Genomic DNA, 18,152 nt, shown 5'->3' with positions numbered 1-18,152 from the left:
TAGGAGAGATGGAGGGGGAAGAGCTAGATTTGAACAAAAGGTTAGTGACTTTAAAATTTAAAAGATGTCCACTGTAATAAAAAAAAGGCAGTCTGAACATCTTAGGAAAAGTTCTTATGAAAAGTCACACTAATGAAATGACATTTAAAAACAAGCACAATGAAAGCGACAATATGGCCACTTGGCTCAAATGAGCTAGCACTAGATATACATTATTACAATATTAATTAAATGTGCATATAAATTTGACAAACACGAATCATCAGAGAACAAGCCATTGGTCAGACCACGTTTTTTTTTTTAAATGGAGAAAACATCTTGAGCGACATTCGTCCCGAAGCGACTTCAGAACAAGCAATCCTCCTCACAATAACATGCGGCAACCCACTCACGCGAAAACATCAACCCGAGGAAGACCGAGTATGTACGAATATTCCCGAGCTTGACCGAGTGAGTCCGAACAGTTCCGCATATACTCGAACGTTTACGAGTGTGTCCGACCGACTCCGTTAATTGTCGGTCTCCGTCAGCTGACGAGATGGGCAGGGTTTAAGAAGAAGGGAAGCCATCTTAGAGCTTCTGCTTAAAGAGAGTAAAGCTGACGAGCTACAGCAGACCAAATAAGACATACAGCCAAAAGCGTAGCGGTAATCTCCGCCATCCGCGGTAAATACGCCTCGGCTTCACTGCTTGCGAACTTCTGCTTTGTCCTTTTCCGTTAACAGGCTAGTATTTCAAAGCCTCCTTCGATAATTTGTTGGTTTATGATTATTATTTTTTGTTTATGCTTGTGACGTTTTTAACGACTAAGACTTTTTGTCACATTTAACCCGTTAAGAAATTAAGTTACTTTCGACGTAGCCTGGGCGGTTATTGCAAATGATATATTTTGGTATATTTAACGCCATTTAATTATTTCAAATATCTACGCTTTTGCCCTGTTCAGCTAGCCTGTTAGCCACAGGGTGCTAGTTAGCAGCTTAGCTTGCAGTCGAATGTGTGGACGTTTCGTCGCTAACGTCACTAAAAGTCCAGTCCGTCTGGGGTTAACCGGTTATGGTTTTGGTTAGTTGTCGAGGTGACGGCCTTCGGGATATTCGGTTTCGGTTCAGCAGTGCAAGTTAACCTACTGGCCGACTGGTAATCGTTAGCATACGTGTCCGGCCCAGAGGCTCTCCACCTGGCTGTTTTATCACGGTTTGACGCCATAACTAACTTTACCCCTGGTTAGTGACCGTCTAGGGAACTAGTTAGAAGTTAGGAGCTACTGAGTGGGGTTTGGGCCGCAGTCGATTAACTAGTCGCGGTTATCAGCCCCCGTGCCTTGTTAGTAAGGTCCGGCTTAGTAGAGCCAGCTGTGAAATGTTTGATCCAGTCCTATTGTTAACCAATTAGATGTGAAGTGTTCTTACGAAGGTTGGATTTGTCCGGGCCTTTGGCCAGCCGCCCGCTTTCTTCCCCAGCTGGGCTGGTTGAAATGCCACATAACCGGCTCGGACGGTAGAGACTTTCACTTTGCCCGAGTTAAACTGTTGCGTGTTGCTGTTGATCTACTCAAGTGTAGGAGGTTCGCTTTGGGGCTGATTATTGGTTACTTGCTACTATAACGTGTACTACTGCTGTACACAGCCTTACTCTGGGCCTCCTGCCACTAGCTCCTGAACGTCTGTCCACGTTCTGCATCCACGCTGATGCCTGTTTAATCTCTCAAACACTCTTAAACTGAACCGTTTCTTATACGCCTCTTATTTGTGCCACAGGAAGCACCTGAGGAAATGAAGTAAACATATTGAAGATAAATTGGAGCAAGAGTGGATTTAAAAAAAGAGAAGAAAATCACAGTAATAAAATGACTGACACTGGCTTGTTGACCACTGGATTGTCTTAGGGGACCCGAACCACAGAGGTGGGGTGTGGCAGCACTGTGCCAGTGTCTCATGCTTTGCAATATTGACTCATTTACTGAGCAAGACATAAAAACATTAAACGAAGGATTAAAATATTGATGAAAAAGACTGACTCAAGGAAGAAGCTCTTTCTATTAACCAGAGACTGAGTCCGGGATTTTTCGGATTCTCTCAAACATTTGAGAAGAGACGATTCTCTATATTAAGACTTGGATTGATTTGAAATATTTGTTGAACTGAGTAGCCATGAGCACCGCTAGAACAGAGAACCCAGTGATCCTGGGATTGTCCAGTCAGAATGGTCAGCTACGAGGATCAGTGAAGCCAGCAGGGGGCCCCAGTGGTGGCGGGGGTGGGGCCCAGCTGCAGCCGACCAGTCAGGTAAAGTCATCCAGCACAATCAACAACGGCAGCTCCCAGCCCATGCCCACAGCCAACACAGTCATCAAGTAAGTCCCTCCTATAGAGCCGTGAAGTCCAAGTGTAAATGCTCCGGTCAGTTGCAGATCTGTAGCCAGAGCCATGGGCTCATGTTGTTCCGTCCTGCTGCTACTTCCGTTCATATCCTCAACAACCAACGTTGTCTGGAGTTGTACAAAATTGACTTTTGAAATGTTTCTTTTTATACTTCCCCTCTCCCCTTAGTGACTTGGGGAGGGGGGACAGATTTTGTTGGGATGCTTTTTTTTATTATTACTGACTGCTCTTGGTTATCCTTAAAGTTCTTTGAAATAAACATTGTTCTGTATAATTATTCTTCAGATATCAGTAAAGTCTTTTTCTATGCAAAGTAACTGGCTAATTGGCTCCTTTTGTCCCATTCCTCTTGTAAAATGAACATGGTTTCTGATGACTAAATGAAGTAATTCTCCCTTTGACAGGCCTGGAGATGACTGGAAGAAGAATCTAAAACTTCCTCCTAAAGATATGAGAATGAAAACTTCGGTAAGAAGCACAGATTGACATGAATGAAGAACAAATGAACTTGACACTGCTACTCAGTAATGCCGTCAGTTTGGTTGTGTGTCCTGTTCTATGTGGGTGCCTGTAATGTTTCAACTGCAGCAGATCACAAACATACTGATATTCCTCTTTGCCTGCATTAGTTTGTCATGTGTTATATCTGTGCTGTCTCATTGTTATTGCTTTGCTGCTGTTCTTAGAGTAATTCGTGAGTCAATTTTTGCTTTGGGACCTTGCAGGATGTGACGGCCACAAAAGGCAATGAGTTTGAAGATTATTGCCTGAAGAGGGAGCTCCTGATGGGGATCTTTGAGATGGGTTGGGAGAAACCCTCACCCATCCAGGTACGTGACCGGAATTTGCTCTGGGAACGAGGTCGTTGCATATCTGGGCCTGTGGACACTTGTGTCAATGTTTGTGCATCTGTATCATTTTCCAGGAGGAAAGCATTCCCATTGCGTTGTCTGGGAGGGACATCCTGGCCAGAGCCAAGAACGGCACTGGCAAAAGTGGCGCCTACCTCATTCCCTTACTTGAACGCATTGACCTGAAGAAGGACTGCATACAGGGTATGGCGGAATGCTCCTGCCTTGGGGCTTCAGCTGTGTATTTATGGTGGCTGACTAGCTTATCGTAACACAGCTCTTATAAACCAGTTGCTCAGTAGTATGTGCCTTTGTGGTGGGGTCTGGAGCTGGTGTGATCGGTGGTTTTTGTGTGAGGCAAATGTTCTTGTGTCTCTTGCCTGCAGCCCTGGTCATTGTGCCCACCAGAGAACTGGCTCTGCAGGTGAGCCAGATCTGCATCCAGGTCAGCAAACACATGGGTGGGGTAAAAGTCATGGCCACCACAGGGGGCACCAACCTTCGCGATGACATCATGAGGCTCGACGAGACGGGTGAGTTGGTGCTGGAGTTGTGCATCGGAGTAGATTGGCACAGGAAGAGAGAACTGAATGTGTGTCTCTGCACGCAGTGCATGTTGTCATTGCTACCCCCGGAAGGATTCTGGATCTCATCAAAAAGGGAGTGGCCAAAGTGGATCAGGTGCAGATGATTGTGCTGGATGAGGTGAGTCCTCTTGGTTGTGTGTGCGCTTCGGCTCGTGATAAAGATGCTGTGCTGACGAGTACACTTATCCCCCGCTAAATTTCCCGTATTGCTGAACAGGCGGACAAGCTCCTGTCCCAGGACTTTGTGCAGATGATGGAGGAGATTCTGAGTTTCTTGTCGAAACAGAGGCAGATCTTGCTGTATTCAGCCACGTTTCCACTTAGCGTGCAGAAATTCATGGTAAGTTCTCTGGCAGCTCTTGGCTCCTTCATTCGTCTTGTTACTTGGCTAGTAGTTGATTACTCGCGACCTCACTCATGTCAAAAACGTCAGTTGGCAGTCTGCTAGCAATAATGGTTTAGTTAAGACGATGCTGTTTACCTTGTGCAGCTGTGATGTCGATTGGTGTTTGCCTACAGGGAGGTCCTTTCTTACTGGAAGGGTAATTGAACTGTCCTGTAATTAAAAAAAAAAAAATAAAATAAAAAAATTGCAGGCATGACACGCCACACTAATTTGAGGTGAAAGAGGCCTGTTTCCGTGCTCTTTGGGGCTCCCGCAAAGCCCCCAGCCGCAGTGCTGGCACTCTGATGTCCTTGGATGATGTTCTACTCCCTCCCCTGCAGGGCTCCCATCTGCAGAAGCCGTATGAGATTAACCTGATGGAGGAGCTGACTCTGAAGGGAGTGACCCAGTATTACGCCTATGTGACTGAGAGACAGAAAGTCCACTGCCTTAACACGCTCTTCTCCCGGGTGAGCACTTGTAAGACCCCCGTGCGGTTGCGTACTGTCATGGTGCCTGGCTTATTTATTTTTTTCCTCCTCTGTATCCTCTCCAGCTCCAGATTAATCAGTCTATAATCTTCTGCAACTCATCCCAACGTGTTGAGTTGCTGGCCAAGAAGATCTCCCAGCTGGGCTACTCCTGCTTCTATATTCACGCCAAGATGAGACAGGTGTGGCCCGAGCGCTGCTCCAGTAGGCAGGCAGCCGTTCTGCCCGCTCACGTCTCTCAATGTGTGATGTTTTGTCTTTTAGGAGCACCGTAACCGCGTGTTCCATGACTTCAGAAACGGCCTCTGTCGGAATCTCGTCTGCACTGGTAGGTGATGCGCGAATGCGTGGCTTTGGCGGGAAGCATAGTGCCTGGGCTGTAGCTCCATCGTGGGATGTGCTCTGACCTTGGAAAGCATTAGGGTTGTTGTGAAGCAAAGTGAGGTTCAGTTGTGTGATTGGGTAGGTAAAGGAAAGTGTTTTGGCTTCATGAATGTTGGGGTGAAATAATTCTGTGTGTGTGTGTGTGTGTGTGTGTGTGTGTGGTTCTGTTATCTAAGGGCACTTTTCCACTGACTTTTGACACTTTCTGTATGGTCCCTTTGCCATTAATTTCCGGTCGAGTACAAGTACAAAAAAAAATCCATTACCCAAAGTACCACTCCAGCTGGGGTAGGTTTAAGGTACTTTGGTACTTCAACTGTAAGCACCCCCCCTCCCATGCTATAATGTTTGTGTAATATGTGGGTATGAAAAAGCCTGATCTCTACCTAGCGGTCCATGTGATGTAGAACTGCATCCGCATAAAATAAAATGATGGTACCAGTATCGCGCATCGCCCACCCCTGTAATGTAGTGGTGGTTTATTGCAAAATACCCCACCTTGCATTGTGATATTCAGTGGCGGTAGCAGTTTATACGCCAGTGGAAAGCTAACAAAGAGATACTAGACTTTTACTGAAGTACCAAAAGTATGGTACCTGGTGCAGTCGAAAAGCCCTCTTAGAATTTGGGTACCGCATGTGGGAAGTGTTTGCTCTGTAGGGTGTGCTTGTCATTGGATCTAACGACTCCCACAAGATGACTGCCCAGGCCAACACTGTAGGTTGAAGGAATCCTTTGTCTTCAGACAAACACGTTGATGTAACAAAAAGGTTACAAATGACTAATCAGACCTCGCAAAGTTAAGGTGCAGGTTTTATGAATGCTGACACCAAGCAATGCTTTGTGCATCGGCCTTGGGTACGAGTCCCAGTGGCAGGTCTGCCGTAAATTCCGGCCTTAGGAAGCTCTCAGCATGTTGCTCTTGCGTGGGTCACTGGTTTGCTGATTTGACACTATTCTTATGGTGTTTAGTGACTGCTGTTCGTGTCTTGGTCTGTCATCACTGTTCCTTTGCCGTTTGTGTTCCTCACATGCTGTCAGTTTGAGACTGTTCCCCTTGACACATTAAATCTGTAACTTGTCTGCTGCACCTGTATTTCATATACAGGCTATTTGGAGTTCAGTCAACTGCCTCACATTGCCTTCAACTCGTATCAAAGGGCTGATCTTCAGACTACTTACAGCTGACACATGCTGCTAGTTACCTTTATTGGCGTGTGTGGGGGTTTTTATTTTTGTGGATTGCTTCAAAATTGTTTGCCACCCCTGGTCTTATCTGCCTTCTGTCATTTTTAGACCTCTTCACCAGAGGAATTGACATTCAAGCTGTGAATGTGGTGATCAACTTCGATTTTCCCAAGCTGGGAGAAACGTACCTGCATCGCATTGGCCGGTCTGGTACGTGATGTTCTTCCTGGGACCTGGCTCCCCCAGAGGGGGATGCCCTATGCTACAGCAGTGTCATCTATCTACAGAAAGGCACAGGGTCCATCTGCTGCGTGTGAAACTCACTCCGGCTTCCATTCCCTAACAGGACGTTTTGGACATCTGGGCCTGGCCATCAACCTGATCACGTACGACGACCGCTTCAACCTGAAGGGCATCGAGGAGCAGTTGGGGACGGAGATCAAGCCCATTCCAGGCAGCATTGACAAGAGCCTGTATGTGGCAGAATATCACAGCGAGAGCGGGGAGGAGCTGAAACTCTGAGGACAGGTGAGCCCCTGAAGGTCTCGTTTTCCGTCGCTCAGCTGAATGTGACGAGCCCTTTGGGGTCCGGCTCAAACTGCCGCTGAAGACTGATTCATGTTTTTTCATGGAATTCATGCCATTGGTAGCCACTTGCGGTTCTAGACTTTATGCCGGAGTGTGTCAGCCTTAACTGGATCTTTCTCTCCTCTCCCCACAGGTTCCCCCCCCTCCTCCCCCCACCCCATATCTTTTTGGGAGGATTTATATATTTTGAAATGCATAAACCTTCCATCTTCCAAACCTTCTTTTTTTTTAATTTATTTCTTTTGTGCCAGCAAATGAAAAGGAATGTGAGTTGCAAACAGACGTTGGGACGAATTGGCCGCCTTTTCCACCGACAGGAGGACGTTTTAAGTGCACTACCGCTTCCTAAAGAGCAGAGGGGACCAAGAGAGGCTCTTCTCAAAGCAGACACCCAACACCCAGCCTCTTCCCTGCAGTATGGCTATCTACCCTCAGCCAGCACTTGTCACCATTTTTTTTTTATTTTTTTTTTTCCCTTGATTTCTGCCTCCTCCCCTTGCTGTTTTTGGTTTTAAGGTTTTTAGCAATTTATCAAGTGCCTTAAGCAGCTGAACTTTTTCAGAGTAATAACCTCCTTATTCTCAGACTTCATCGTTCAGTGTCCCGTCCCTGATTTCATGAGGTCCATATTTTGTTTTGAGGGGGGGGGAAACCTGCCCGTCCGAACACATGAAATGAGACTCCACCCTCTGACGGCGAGTGAGGATTTGGAGATGTCGAGATGGGAATAGATCTGCGCTGCATTTGCTGCTCAAGACTGTCACATGACACATGGGATCTTCGTTCTGGGGAAGTGTGATTTGTGTTCTCTGGTCCCAGCTATGGGGGAAGGAGGGGTCTGGGTCTCACTTTTTGGTCAAGGAACGTTTTGCTGATAACGACCCAAACTGTACCCTCCCTGCTCTTCAGTGTTGAGATGTTAGGACTGCACCCTGATTCTGAGCAGCCATCTCCCCTGGCAACAACAATTTCTTCTGATGTGGGGTAGGGTGGGGTGGGGGGTGGGGGCTTCCCCCCCCCCCCCTTCTCATCAGTCATGCTTTGTTTTGGTCACCCTTCTCCAAGATGTGCTGTGGAAACACATTTGGCACGATGTAACTTTTGTAAATACTTCATTTAATTTTAGGATTGTTTTAGACAAGTTGAAAAGGCTGGCTATCGCACAGACAGAAGGCACCTGAGGTTTAGGACCTTGTCAACGCAGGTTTCAACCAGATCAGCCTTTTTGGGCTCAACTGTATTACTGGGGCTAAATTTTACTGTCACTTCTGACAGAGTATTTATTACTGGTTAAAAGGAATTGATTAGATGTTTAACCACTAAAACATGACACTCAGTTCCTGGTGCTGAATGTAGGGGATCCAGTGTTTTGACTGGTGATGAAGGATGCTTTCACCGAGCACCTCTGCAAATCACATGTTGTGTACCCCTCCCTCCTTGCGTTTTGACCAGTTCCTATTCTCTGCTGGTGACCTGCCTGTACGCCTAATTGTATATGTGAGACGATGTGGACTTTTTTTTATTTTTTTTTTCCCTCCCCAGCCTTTGCTTGTAACACTGACTTACGAGGCACTTGTCAGATAAGGAGTGAGGATAGGAGCTGGTTTTGACATTAGCGTACGTAGCGATCTGCTGAGGCGCAGCCTGGTGGGCAGTGGTCTGTACGCACTGCTGTGGGCAGCAGCTCTTTGTCTGAGCTGTTTATTATTATTTTGTTCTTCCCCCCCCTCCCATCTATAAGTGAACATCTCGGCAGGGAGGGGGCTGATTGTCTGATCCTATATGTTAGCAGGGTTGTGTGATTCTAGTGCATCGTAAGCCAGCCGGCTTTAGAAACCTGTTTACAGAAGACTCTGCACAGGTCAGGAGAGAGCTGACTGCGTTCGTGCTGCATTTCAGCGCAGCCTGGGGGGGTGGGGTGGGGTGGGGGGGCGTCGGATGACTATACACTGCACTGCTGTCCTCACACTTGAACCAGCCGCTTGGGGACAGAAGTGTGGGTGGGGGGGGGGTTGGGGGTTTTGGGCGGTGGGGAAATGACCAAAATGGTGACTTTTCCCTTTACCAGAGCAGCAGAGGTGCCAGGGGTTTGCCTGATCTCTTAAGGAGGGCGGGGCATCTTCTGCACATGTTGCTGTAGGATAATGGTAGTAATTGGTGTGAACACGGTGTGGTTTTCATGGCCCTTGATATCTCTGCTGCCATTAAGCTTGGAATGGATTTCAAATGGGGTGGGGTGGGGGGGGGGTCGTTCTGGAAATTATGTAACTGCTCCCTGCGCCAGTGTCTGTTTACCCACTTCTGTAGTGCCTAAATGGCTGCTTTTGGCTTTGCAGGGAGTCCCCATGTTGATGTACATGTGAGATGCTCCTTCTGTCTGGTTTGTTCACTGAGGCATGCTGGGAGATTTCCTCCATGCATCTTCTAACCCCTGGGGCTGGTGTGTTGGATATCATTCAGTGAGACTAAAATGAGGGGAGGGGGGGGTATTGCCATGGGGGGAAATGCAACGGTGCCCCTCGGTGGACAAACCTGACCCTGTTCCTCCTTGTCTCTTGGTCCAGGTACATGTAAACACTCCTATTGGAATGACACATTTTGGGTGGGGGGGGCTTATACTGGAGTGTTGTGTTCCTTAGTCTTGGGGGAACTGGGTTAAATTGCAGGTACTCTGGCAGCTGCCTGACTGTTTTAAGCCACACGGGTGGGATGAGCAGCCCTCTGTGTAATGGAGAAACTGGTGTCACTTCGTGCCATTCGGCTTCCCCTGTGCTCGGGTGGGTTGCTCTGACATGCCGTTGGTGGGGGGGGGGGGGGTTCCTTTTTGAAGAATGAGGTGAGGAGCATCTTACCTTGATCAGTCTTAAAATTGGCTTGTGCTGGACATCAGGCTTCACCCACTGATCATCTCGTTCTTCTAAAGGATTTTTTTGGGGTTGGGAACACGCTGCCTCTGTGCTGCTATACCAGGACGCTCCTCTGGAGTGAGGTGAGGGTGAGTCCCATGGCTGCAGTCTGTCTGGTCATCAAGGGAGCTCCTGGTATAGAGGCACTGGTTTCATTTTGGGGTTGGGAACACGCTGCCTCTGTGCTGCTATACCAGGATGCTCCTCTGGAGTGAGGTGAGGGTGAGTCCCATGGCTGCGGTCTGTCTGGTCATCAAGGGAGCTCCTGGTATAGAGGCACTGGTTTCATTTTGGGGTTGGCTTTTGTTTTGTGGGGATGGGGGGATGGGGGGGGGGGGGGGGGGGGGAGGAGGATGCTAGGAATCCGGTTTCTGGAGGATGTTACTTTAATTTTTCCCCTCCCTTGAGTCAGTTCCTTCAATCTTAAGGAAGGTATGAAACCTAAATTAGTAAATTTTTGCCCGTTAACATTTCTTAATTTGGACCCAAGTTAACATGGGGGAAAAATGTGACCAGTTTCGTTTTGAGATTCGCTTTCTTTCTTTTGAATTGGCTATTTTTGTCAGTGATGCTTCAAAGTAGTACTGTGGACAAAGTGGTATTTGGTTCATCTGAAGTGACTGGATGGAAGTTTTGTGTTTTGAAAGAAAATAAAAGCTCACTGAAATTCTGTCTGCTGCTGTTATTTTGATAGCTGCACAAAGTACTGCCTGGTGCTTGTGAACAGTGGGATGACCTTCCTGCTCTCAGAACCCTGAAGGAAACATCAGCGCCGCACATCCAAGGAGGTCTTGGATTCTGCATGGCCAACTCGAGCACAACCATCAGTAACAATCATTGTCTGTTCATTACAAGAAAACCCTGTTTACAGGCAGTGGCTGGACCCTGGGTTACATGCAGTACTGCAGCTTTTGATAATTACAAACCACAGATCTGCTTTAGATGACTGAGTGATGTACTGCTGCTGGAACATCCACGGTAGGTTCTGAGGCCTCCGCCATGGAGCCGCTCCGAATCTAGCTGCAAGACTCTTCTCCCCGGCCGGTTTCAGCAGTGAGGAAGCAGTGCATGAAAACAGCCATCGGCATGGTCTGACTGGGCAGAAATCAGGGTTTAGTTTTTAAACAGATACAAATGTGGAAATGAGTTTTTGTCGGCTCATGCGTTCGGCTAGGTCCGGCCTGGATGGCGGGGGCCATGATAGCTGGTGGGTGGAGCTTGGAGGCTCTCGCCATGATTTCCTGGCTATAAAAAGGACCTCTGCCCGTTCCTGCTGTGCTTCTCTGCATGCGTGGGGTCGGATGTCATGGCGCTACTCTGGAGCTGCTTATTCCTATTCATACCTGCGGTCGGCTGTGATTTTTACGGCTCCTGTGACAGGTGGGGTTTGGCGCGGCCGTCAGTGCTCCCATGGTTCTGTTTTGATTAAAGAAATTTTAAAGAAATATACGTAATGGTAGCAAATTCCAGAACTTGTGTATAGCGGGTTAGGGTTAACAGGGGTTGTAGTAATGCATCTATAAATATATAATCATAATAAGCTAGTAACAATTAAGGTAGACATCACATGCTTTGCACTTCCAATACGTTAAATAACCCGAAACTGCGCTGCTGTTATTTTTTCATTTTGCGTTATTCGCTCCTCCCTTTTCTGAACCAACCGAGCACGAGTTGTATCATTTATGTGAAGTATACAGGGGATACTGGTGCAAAAGTTTTGCATCAAATCTGTTAACTATTTTGCGACATGTATTCGGAGAAACACAAGGTAATACGAAAACGATTGTTTATGAAGGTCCTATAGTTGCAAAAAATCTCGTAAAAGTGCTGAAAAACGATAAAAGTGGGACAGGCATCACCCATTTGTATATACATTTCTTAGGTAAACGTTAGGGAGAACGAAACTATTCCATAAAAACAAATCAATCAAATCTTTGGCAGGCATAAATGGTAGAAATAAGTCCTAATATAAGCCTATTGATATGTAGAATAAATTATTGTTTTCCAAATTTACGGATTTGTTTCCATATGTTTCTGTGGGTGTTTTTTTAAAAACCGCTTTCTAGAGATTTCTCTATCTATCTAGTGAGATATACTGCACGGGTGAAATCCTAAAGCAGGTGCAAATGACCAGACTGTTTGACGATGACAAGCACTTTGTGGACATGAAGCTGCAGAAGGATCCTGGTAGGTTTGCCGGGGCTCCTGAGGGCTCCGCTCTGCTGGGGCGCGTCCTGCAGCTGCATTTCTGCCGTCTCCTCCAGGTGAGGTTCTGGATGCCTTCCGCAATCTGACGTCCGTGTCGCCGGGTGGCTCTGTTCACCCCGCCGTTCTGCGGGATTTTATTATGGAGTACTTTGAGCCTCCGGGGCAGGAGTTCGAACCATGGACTCCGACTGACTGGCATGACGGGTAAGTATCAAGCTGTCCACAGATAACTGGCATGGCGATCTACCTCCATGTGACTGAAAGTTTGATTAGGGTGATTAGTTTGTATCGTCCCAAGTTCTCATATATAAAATTGTCATCTGAGCTGTTGTTTTCTGGCATTATGCTGTAACTGAAGCTGACTGGCAGAAGTGTAGCTATGGACCTGGGACATAAATTATCGGGGGGAATGGTGATATGTAACCCCTCCAATAATCGAAACCAGCCAATACAACCCCCTGGACCCCCAAATGCTCAACCCAAAGTTATGCCCTTAGCTAACTTTGACGCAGTTCGAACACTGGTGTCCACCCCAGCATGGCATACTGGTAACGCCACTGATGACTGGACTCTCAGCTGGCCGACCTACAACTGAGCCTCATAGAGCGGATGGGACCCTGGGGGTGGCCATTCCATGTTGACGCCGGAGCTCTTCGCTTGGGTTCTTCCTGCTTTGCAGGCCGCAGTTCCTCTCTAAGATAGCGGACGCAGAGCTGCGCAGCTGGGCAGGGAAGCTGCACCAACTGTGGAAGTCTCTGGGCCGGAAGGTGAGACACTCCTTACTCTACAGGGTCTGCTGCCCCCGTACTGACCTGGCCCTCTCACCACAGGCCATATCTGTCCACGGGTCTGGTATTACTTCACTGTTACCATGGTAATCCCTCAGCTTCTGCTTAAACACCCCTCCTGGTTCTGATGGATGGGCTTTGTGCTGGAGGTGGGCGAGCTCTCTCTTCTCTCTGTGTGCGGGCAGATCCGTTTGGACGTGAGGGACCGCCCCGAGCTGTACTCCCTGATCTACACTCCCCACCCCTTCATCGTGCCTGGGGGGCGCTTCCGAGAAATATACTACTGGTGAGTAGTGCCCCAAACTGCCTGTCCCCCCCCCCCCCACCATCCTCAGTCATGAAACCTTCACATGAGACCGTGTGTCCCAGGGACTCCTACTGGGTTATCAACGGGCTGCTTCTCTCTGAGATGCAGGACACGGCTAAAGGGATGATCCAGAACTTTCTGTACCTGGTTGATCGGTAAGACCACCAAGCACCTCTTGGCAGATCTATTTTTCTGAACTTCATTCCTCCTGCTTGTCCCACAAACTGTTTCTGGATAATGTGTGAGGTCCCGTACCTGGAACAGGGTAGCTTCCTCTCTTCTCCATCAGGTATGGCTTCGTCCCTAACGGTAGCCGTCGGTACTATGAGCGACGCAGCCAGCCACCCTTCCTCGCGCTCATGGTAGAGAGCTACTATCAGGCCACGGGCGATGAGGAACTGCTGAGGTACGTCGACCGCGGCGCCGGGTGCGTGGGACACCTCAGCCAAGGCCACCGCCTGATGGTAATTGGGGTGTCCATCCACTTAGGAACGCTCTGCCAGTTCTGGAGCGCGAGTATGAGTTCTGGATGAGTAACCGGTCTCTCGACGTGGCTACAGAAGGACACCTGAACATCCTGAATCGTTACGCTGTGCCGGTGGGCCAGCCGAGGTACAAAGCACCGCCACCCCCCCCCTTCTGAAACACTCTCTGCACGCTCTGTGTGTTAAAAGTGATGGAGATCTCTCTCCTACAGGCCAGAGTCCTACTCAGATGACGCAGATCTGGCCAAAGGCTTATCTGCAGGTAAAGCATTAATATCTGAATGTGATTAAGGGGGAGGGCAAAATCCCTCAGCTGTTAATGATTGTAAAGGTCCTGAATTGTGTTCCAGTAGGAACCAAAGTGAACCAAGGATGAGCCTCTACCTGTAGCTGTGTGTGTGTCTGCAACCTGTACCCGTGTGTGTGTGTGTGTGTGTGTGTGTGTGTGTGTGAGTGAGTGAGCGGGTATACCTATCCTTATGGGGACACAATGTCCCCATAACGTGATAAATGTTTTTTTTTCCCTTATGGGGGCCGGTTTCCTGGTCCCCATAAGGGAAAACTCTATTTTATAAAAATCGGTCACTGCTATGAAAAAACTAAAAATGCAAAAACTCTTGTATTTTGTTTGGTTACTGGTTAGGGCAGGGTGGGGGTTAAGGTTGTCATAGTTAGCGTTAGCATTTTTCCCATTGAAATGAATGAGCGGTTCCCATAAGGATATGTTTACCCTACATGTGCGTGTGTGTGTGTGTGTGTGTGTGTGTGTGTCTGCCCCCATCTTCTGCATCTCCTCCACACGTAGATGCACAGCAGCAGCTGTACATGGAGCTGAACTCGGGTGCTGAGTCGGGCTGGGACTTCTCGTCCCGCTGGTACCTGGCTGGCCCCGGACAGGCCTCCTTGAGGGACATCGGCACCAGCCGCATCATCCCCGTGGACCTGAACTCCGTGCTGTGCCGCGTCGAGGGGCTCCTGGCCAACTTCCACCGGGCTGTGGGTGAGGGGTGGTATGGGCTGGAGGGGGCGGGGACTGTGGGGGGCGGAGTTGGGAGGGGAGGGGCAAGTGTGTAACATTGCCGCTCGGCACAGGCGATGGGGCATCGGCGGGCAAATACGACAAGGCCCGAGAGCGTCGCCTGGGGGCCATGGAGACGCTGCTGTGGGACCCGCAGAGGGGCTGCTGGTTTGACTACGAGCTGCCGAGCGGCACCCGCCGGCCTGCGTTCTACCCCAGCGGCCTGGCCCCCCTCTGGGCTCGGTGCTACTCCAGGCCCGACATGGCGGAGGCGGCGCTCCGGTATTTGGAGGTTGGTGTGCCGTTGTCTCTGACGGCTGCATTCACTCCCCCCTGATCTGCCTGCTTCGCTGCTGTCGCCGCATTATCTGACTCAGTCACTCCTGACTTTTGGCCCCTGATAACTCCTAATAAATGACTATGCACTCTGCTGGTTTCATTCCTCTTGTGATGGTTCGTAGAGGACAGCTGGCCATTCTGCCACCTGGCAGCCAGGGGGAGCTCTTCCTCCATTCCAGCAGGGTCCCCTGTCATTTCCTGTCCTCTTCTCCCCGTCTCACCAGGAGAGCGGTGCACTTCTCTTCCCAAACGGCGTTCCGACGTCCCTGGTGGACAGCGGGCAGCAATGGGACCTTCCTAACGCTTGGCCCCCGCTACAGCACATGCTCATTGAGGGTAGGGCTTTAAGCCGTGTGACCCCTGCATGCTGGTGGTGCTCGGGCAGTCCGGCGGGGCTGATGTGGTCGGCTCTCCTCCCCATTCCCATCTTTCTTTTTCTCCCTTTCTGTTATGTCAGGGCTGTCAAACATGAACATATCCAAGGCTCAGGATTTGGCATTTGATCTGGCACAGAGATGGATAAAGACTAACTGGGTGGTGTACAAGAAGTATGACGCCATGTTTGAGAAGGTGAGTGGGGGCGGGGGGTTAGATGATATTTCTGCCATGTGTGCGTGTTTGGTTTCTCTCTGGACAGCAGGGGGCACAGTGATTGAGGTCATGGCCTGACAGCTGCCTTTTCCTAGGAGGGCTTTTTGTACCTTTGATAAAGGTAGTGACCCTGTATCACTGCCACCTGCATTGTGGTAGGTTTGTTTGGCTGAACAGCTGCTTGTAAATGTGTCCTCTAGTACAACATCGATGGAGATGGCCAGCCAGGAGGTGGAGGAGAGTACGAGGTCCAGGTAGGTGCTGCTTCTGCTCCATTTCTCACTACAGTATGCCAGTGTTTCCCAACCCGATCATCAGGGACTCTGAGACACTCCACGTTTTTGCTCCTTACCAGGAGCTGGGGAGGGAGCAAAAATGTGGAGTGTTTGGGGGTCCCCGTGGACCGGGTTGGGTAACATACACTACGACTCTCTGTGGTCCCTGATTAAGAGTGGTACGCTTTGTTATTTTATCACTGTCTGGTCGCACCTGTTAGTAAGGTGAAGGTTCATTCCATTCCCGTTCCGTGTGCTGCTGTGGTTCTGTGGAGGTCCTTACCTCCCTCTCGGTCTCCTGCAGCTGGGTTTTGGATGGACCAATGGCGTGGCTCTGCAGCTGCTGGATCGCTATGGTGACAGGCTCTCTGGAAGTCCTTCTTTGAGGCCTTCCATCTCCTTGGGGCTCTTCTTTGTGACCTTGGTAATGGCGATGTGAGCTTCTGCCAGACAGAATCGTGGGGCGGGACCTCCAGGTCATTCCCCCAGGGGCTGCCCGCTTCTGACGGCTTTAATCAGCCATTTTGGTGAGTTAATAGAGCATTACGTTTAATTTGAGCCGCTCGACTTCTGTCATTTTTAATAAAGGATTTAAAGATTTGCTATAACCCGTCAGTGCGATTTTTCTCGATGACCTCACATGTCCAGAAAGTTTTAAGAGACGCCCGAAGATGGATAGAGCTCTGTGTTTGGGTGACGGTGCGCTTTTAAATGGAGTTCTGCAAGGTTCGTTTGCTGAGCACCTTGCTTTATGAATAGATGCGATCTCCATCTCGGCTCCGACTGTATGGATTATGTGGGAACGTCAGTACAGAGAAGTTAACTGGGGTTCCCCTCTTCCATTAAAAGATTATCATTATGATTATTAAGAAGTATTTTGTTAAGGAGGTCCAGAAATGTCTGAATTTTAAGTGTATCGGAGATACTAATGAATTTTGATAATCCAGAACAAATAAGATAATCAGACAGACATCGAGTGAATGTGGATTTTTTTGTAATTCATCTCCATTTATGCAATCTTAGTTATGTAATTTTATTTAATTGTTTTTTACAAATGGTTTCATTTAACAAAAGCTCAATTTGCGGTTCAGTTTCAGCCTGTTCCTTTACGGTAATCCAACCTGTATGTTTCCTTCAGAACACAAGGGTTTAATTGAAATTGTCCAATATATCTTTACAAATAGCAGACTGTGCAGTTCATGAATAATTATGTGTACCACTTACTAGTGTCTATCAAAAGACTGATTTTGGGATGTAATACCCCCCCACCCCCACCTGAATGCATTAAAGGTTTTCCAATAGATTTAGGATGGTTTGTGTTGCAGTCTGAATACTGTTTGTCTGCTAAAATCAAGCAGATGTCTGTCCTGTTCCTCTGTTGTGAGAGGAAAACAGCCCAGATGGAATATCTCTCTGTACTTCTAACACACATTTAAAATGAATACATTGCAATTAGGCTCCACATGAATGCTGCAAGCGGTACTTTCTGAATGACTGGCTGCTCGTCCGATTTGTCTTCCCCCTGGATGCCAGATCGGACCTTAAGGGGGCATCGATCCAGGTCTCTGTGCCAGAGGCTGATGGTGGTACACAGAAATAGCGCTGTAAGGTGAAATCGATGCGGGTGACCAGGTGATACGGCTGGACCGTGGGGATGCAGTGACAGCATGCAGATGGATTGGAGCAGCCAAAAACACACGCACACACACACACACACAGGCTTGTAATTATTTCTTTGTGGGGACTCTCCATTCACTTCTATGGGAAAAAACTCTAATCCCAACAAGACGACCTTAACCCCTACCCAGCCCTAACCTTAACCATAAGTAACCAAACACAAAAACGTGATTTTAGACATTTTTAGTTTTTTGATTGCATTCACATATTTTATAAGATTGAAGTTTATACTGTGGGTACCTGAAAAATGTCCCTACAAGCTAAAAGGTAACAGATTTTACCATATTGTGTGGATATTTGGTCCCCACAATGTTATATATACCTCACCCATACACAGCTGTACTACCCTCTTCCACCTGCCCCCTCCCTGTGGTGACCGTTCAGCTGCCCCCTGTGGCTGGTGGCCTCTCAGGATGGGTCTGAACAGCCGACCTTGCCGGACGCGAAGGCTGCCCGTCGATACTGTCACCAGGGAAGCTTCTTATCGGCATCCCAAAGTCTTCCGTGTTGCCCGGTTCTGCTGACAGCCCCTGCTATGATCTTCTCCAGCACTGAGAGCTGATATTGATTGGGAGAAAAAGTCATTTTCTGCAGTGTGCAAGACGCGTTTCAAATTGCCAAAGTGAATCGCAAACTGGATCCCCTTAATCCTGAGGCATCTCTGCGGCATCTGAGTCAGGTGTGGTGAGGTTCCTGCTGT

The 18,152-nt window shown here is 48.5% G+C and overlaps 2 protein-coding genes across 4 annotated transcripts; both read left to right on the top strand.

Moving 5' to 3' along the window:
* The first annotated feature begins 508 nt into the window (after positions 1–508).
* Positions 509–8,962, top strand: ddx6 (DEAD (Asp-Glu-Ala-Asp) box helicase 6). Of its 2 annotated transcripts, none has more exons than XM_023807116.2 (14): positions 509–666; positions 1,761–2,356; positions 2,789–2,852; positions 3,110–3,214; positions 3,310–3,439; positions 3,622–3,768; positions 3,846–3,940; positions 4,040–4,162; positions 4,549–4,677; positions 4,764–4,880; positions 4,963–5,026; positions 6,379–6,480; positions 6,617–6,798; positions 6,992–8,962. In XM_023807116.2, the coding sequence occupies exons 2-13, from the start codon at positions 2,154–2,156 to the stop codon at positions 6,790–6,792; spliced, it is 1,455 nt and encodes a 484-aa protein (XP_023662884.1). In that variant the 5' UTR covers positions 509–666; positions 1,761–2,153; the 3' UTR covers positions 6,793–6,798; positions 6,992–8,962. The 2 variants fall into 2 exon arrangements, with proteins under 2 accessions (XP_023662884.1, XP_072557457.1); XM_072701356.1 differs by having other exon boundaries at positions 526–725.
* A 2,032-nt stretch (positions 8,963–10,994) lies between these two features.
* treh (trehalase (brush-border membrane glycoprotein)) lies at positions 10,995–17,078 on the top strand. 2 transcript variants are annotated; one of them, XM_023807320.2, is made up of 15 exons: positions 10,995–11,144; positions 11,851–11,951; positions 12,029–12,176; positions 12,652–12,739; positions 12,946–13,046; positions 13,130–13,222; positions 13,357–13,473; positions 13,557–13,679; positions 13,765–13,814; positions 14,358–14,552; positions 14,645–14,862; positions 15,134–15,245; positions 15,367–15,479; positions 15,701–15,754; positions 16,080–17,078. In XM_023807320.2, exons 1-15 carry the CDS (start codon positions 11,071–11,073, stop codon positions 16,212–16,214), a joined length of 1,722 nt encoding a protein of 573 aa, XP_023663088.1. In that variant the 5' UTR covers positions 10,995–11,070; the 3' UTR covers positions 16,215–17,078. The 2 variants fall into 2 exon arrangements, with proteins under 2 accessions (XP_023663088.1, XP_023663089.1); XM_023807321.2 differs by lacking the exon at positions 11,851–11,951 and having other exon boundaries at positions 11,049–11,144.
* The last annotated feature ends 1,074 nt before the right edge of the window (positions 17,079–18,152 follow it).

This window comes from Paramormyrops kingsleyae, chromosome 17 (genome assembly GCF_048594095.1).
Source record: "Paramormyrops kingsleyae isolate MSU_618 chromosome 17, PKINGS_0.4, whole genome shotgun sequence".
NCBI lineage: Eukaryota > Metazoa > Chordata > Actinopteri > Osteoglossiformes > Mormyridae > Paramormyrops > Paramormyrops kingsleyae.
Note: the sequence above shows the minus strand (reverse complement) of the source record. Positions and strands in the feature narration are given on the sequence as shown.

Excerpts from the sequence above, each read along its gene's own strand:
- ddx6 (XM_023807116.2), top strand. The coding sequence starts at position 2,154 with ATGAGCACCGCTAGAACAGAGAACCCAGTGATCCTGGGATTGTCCAGT. Across the intron at positions 3,440-3,621 it reads GAAGAAGGACTGCATACAGG|CCCTGGTCATTGTGCCCACC; the intron begins GTATGGCGGAAT and ends TCTTGCCTGCAG. Across the intron at positions 6,481-6,616 it reads GCATCGCATTGGCCGGTCTG|GACGTTTTGGACATCTGGGC; the intron begins GTACGTGATGTT and ends ATTCCCTAACAG.
- treh (XM_023807320.2), top strand. The coding sequence starts at position 11,071 with ATGGCGCTACTCTGGAGCTGCTTATTCCTATTCATACCTGCGGTCGGC. Across the intron at positions 15,246-15,366 it reads ACAGCACATGCTCATTGAGG|GGCTGTCAAACATGAACATA; the intron begins GTAGGGCTTTAA and ends CTGTTATGTCAG. Across the intron at positions 15,755-16,079 it reads GAGGAGAGTACGAGGTCCAG|CTGGGTTTTGGATGGACCAA; the intron begins GTAGGTGCTGCT and ends GGTCTCCTGCAG.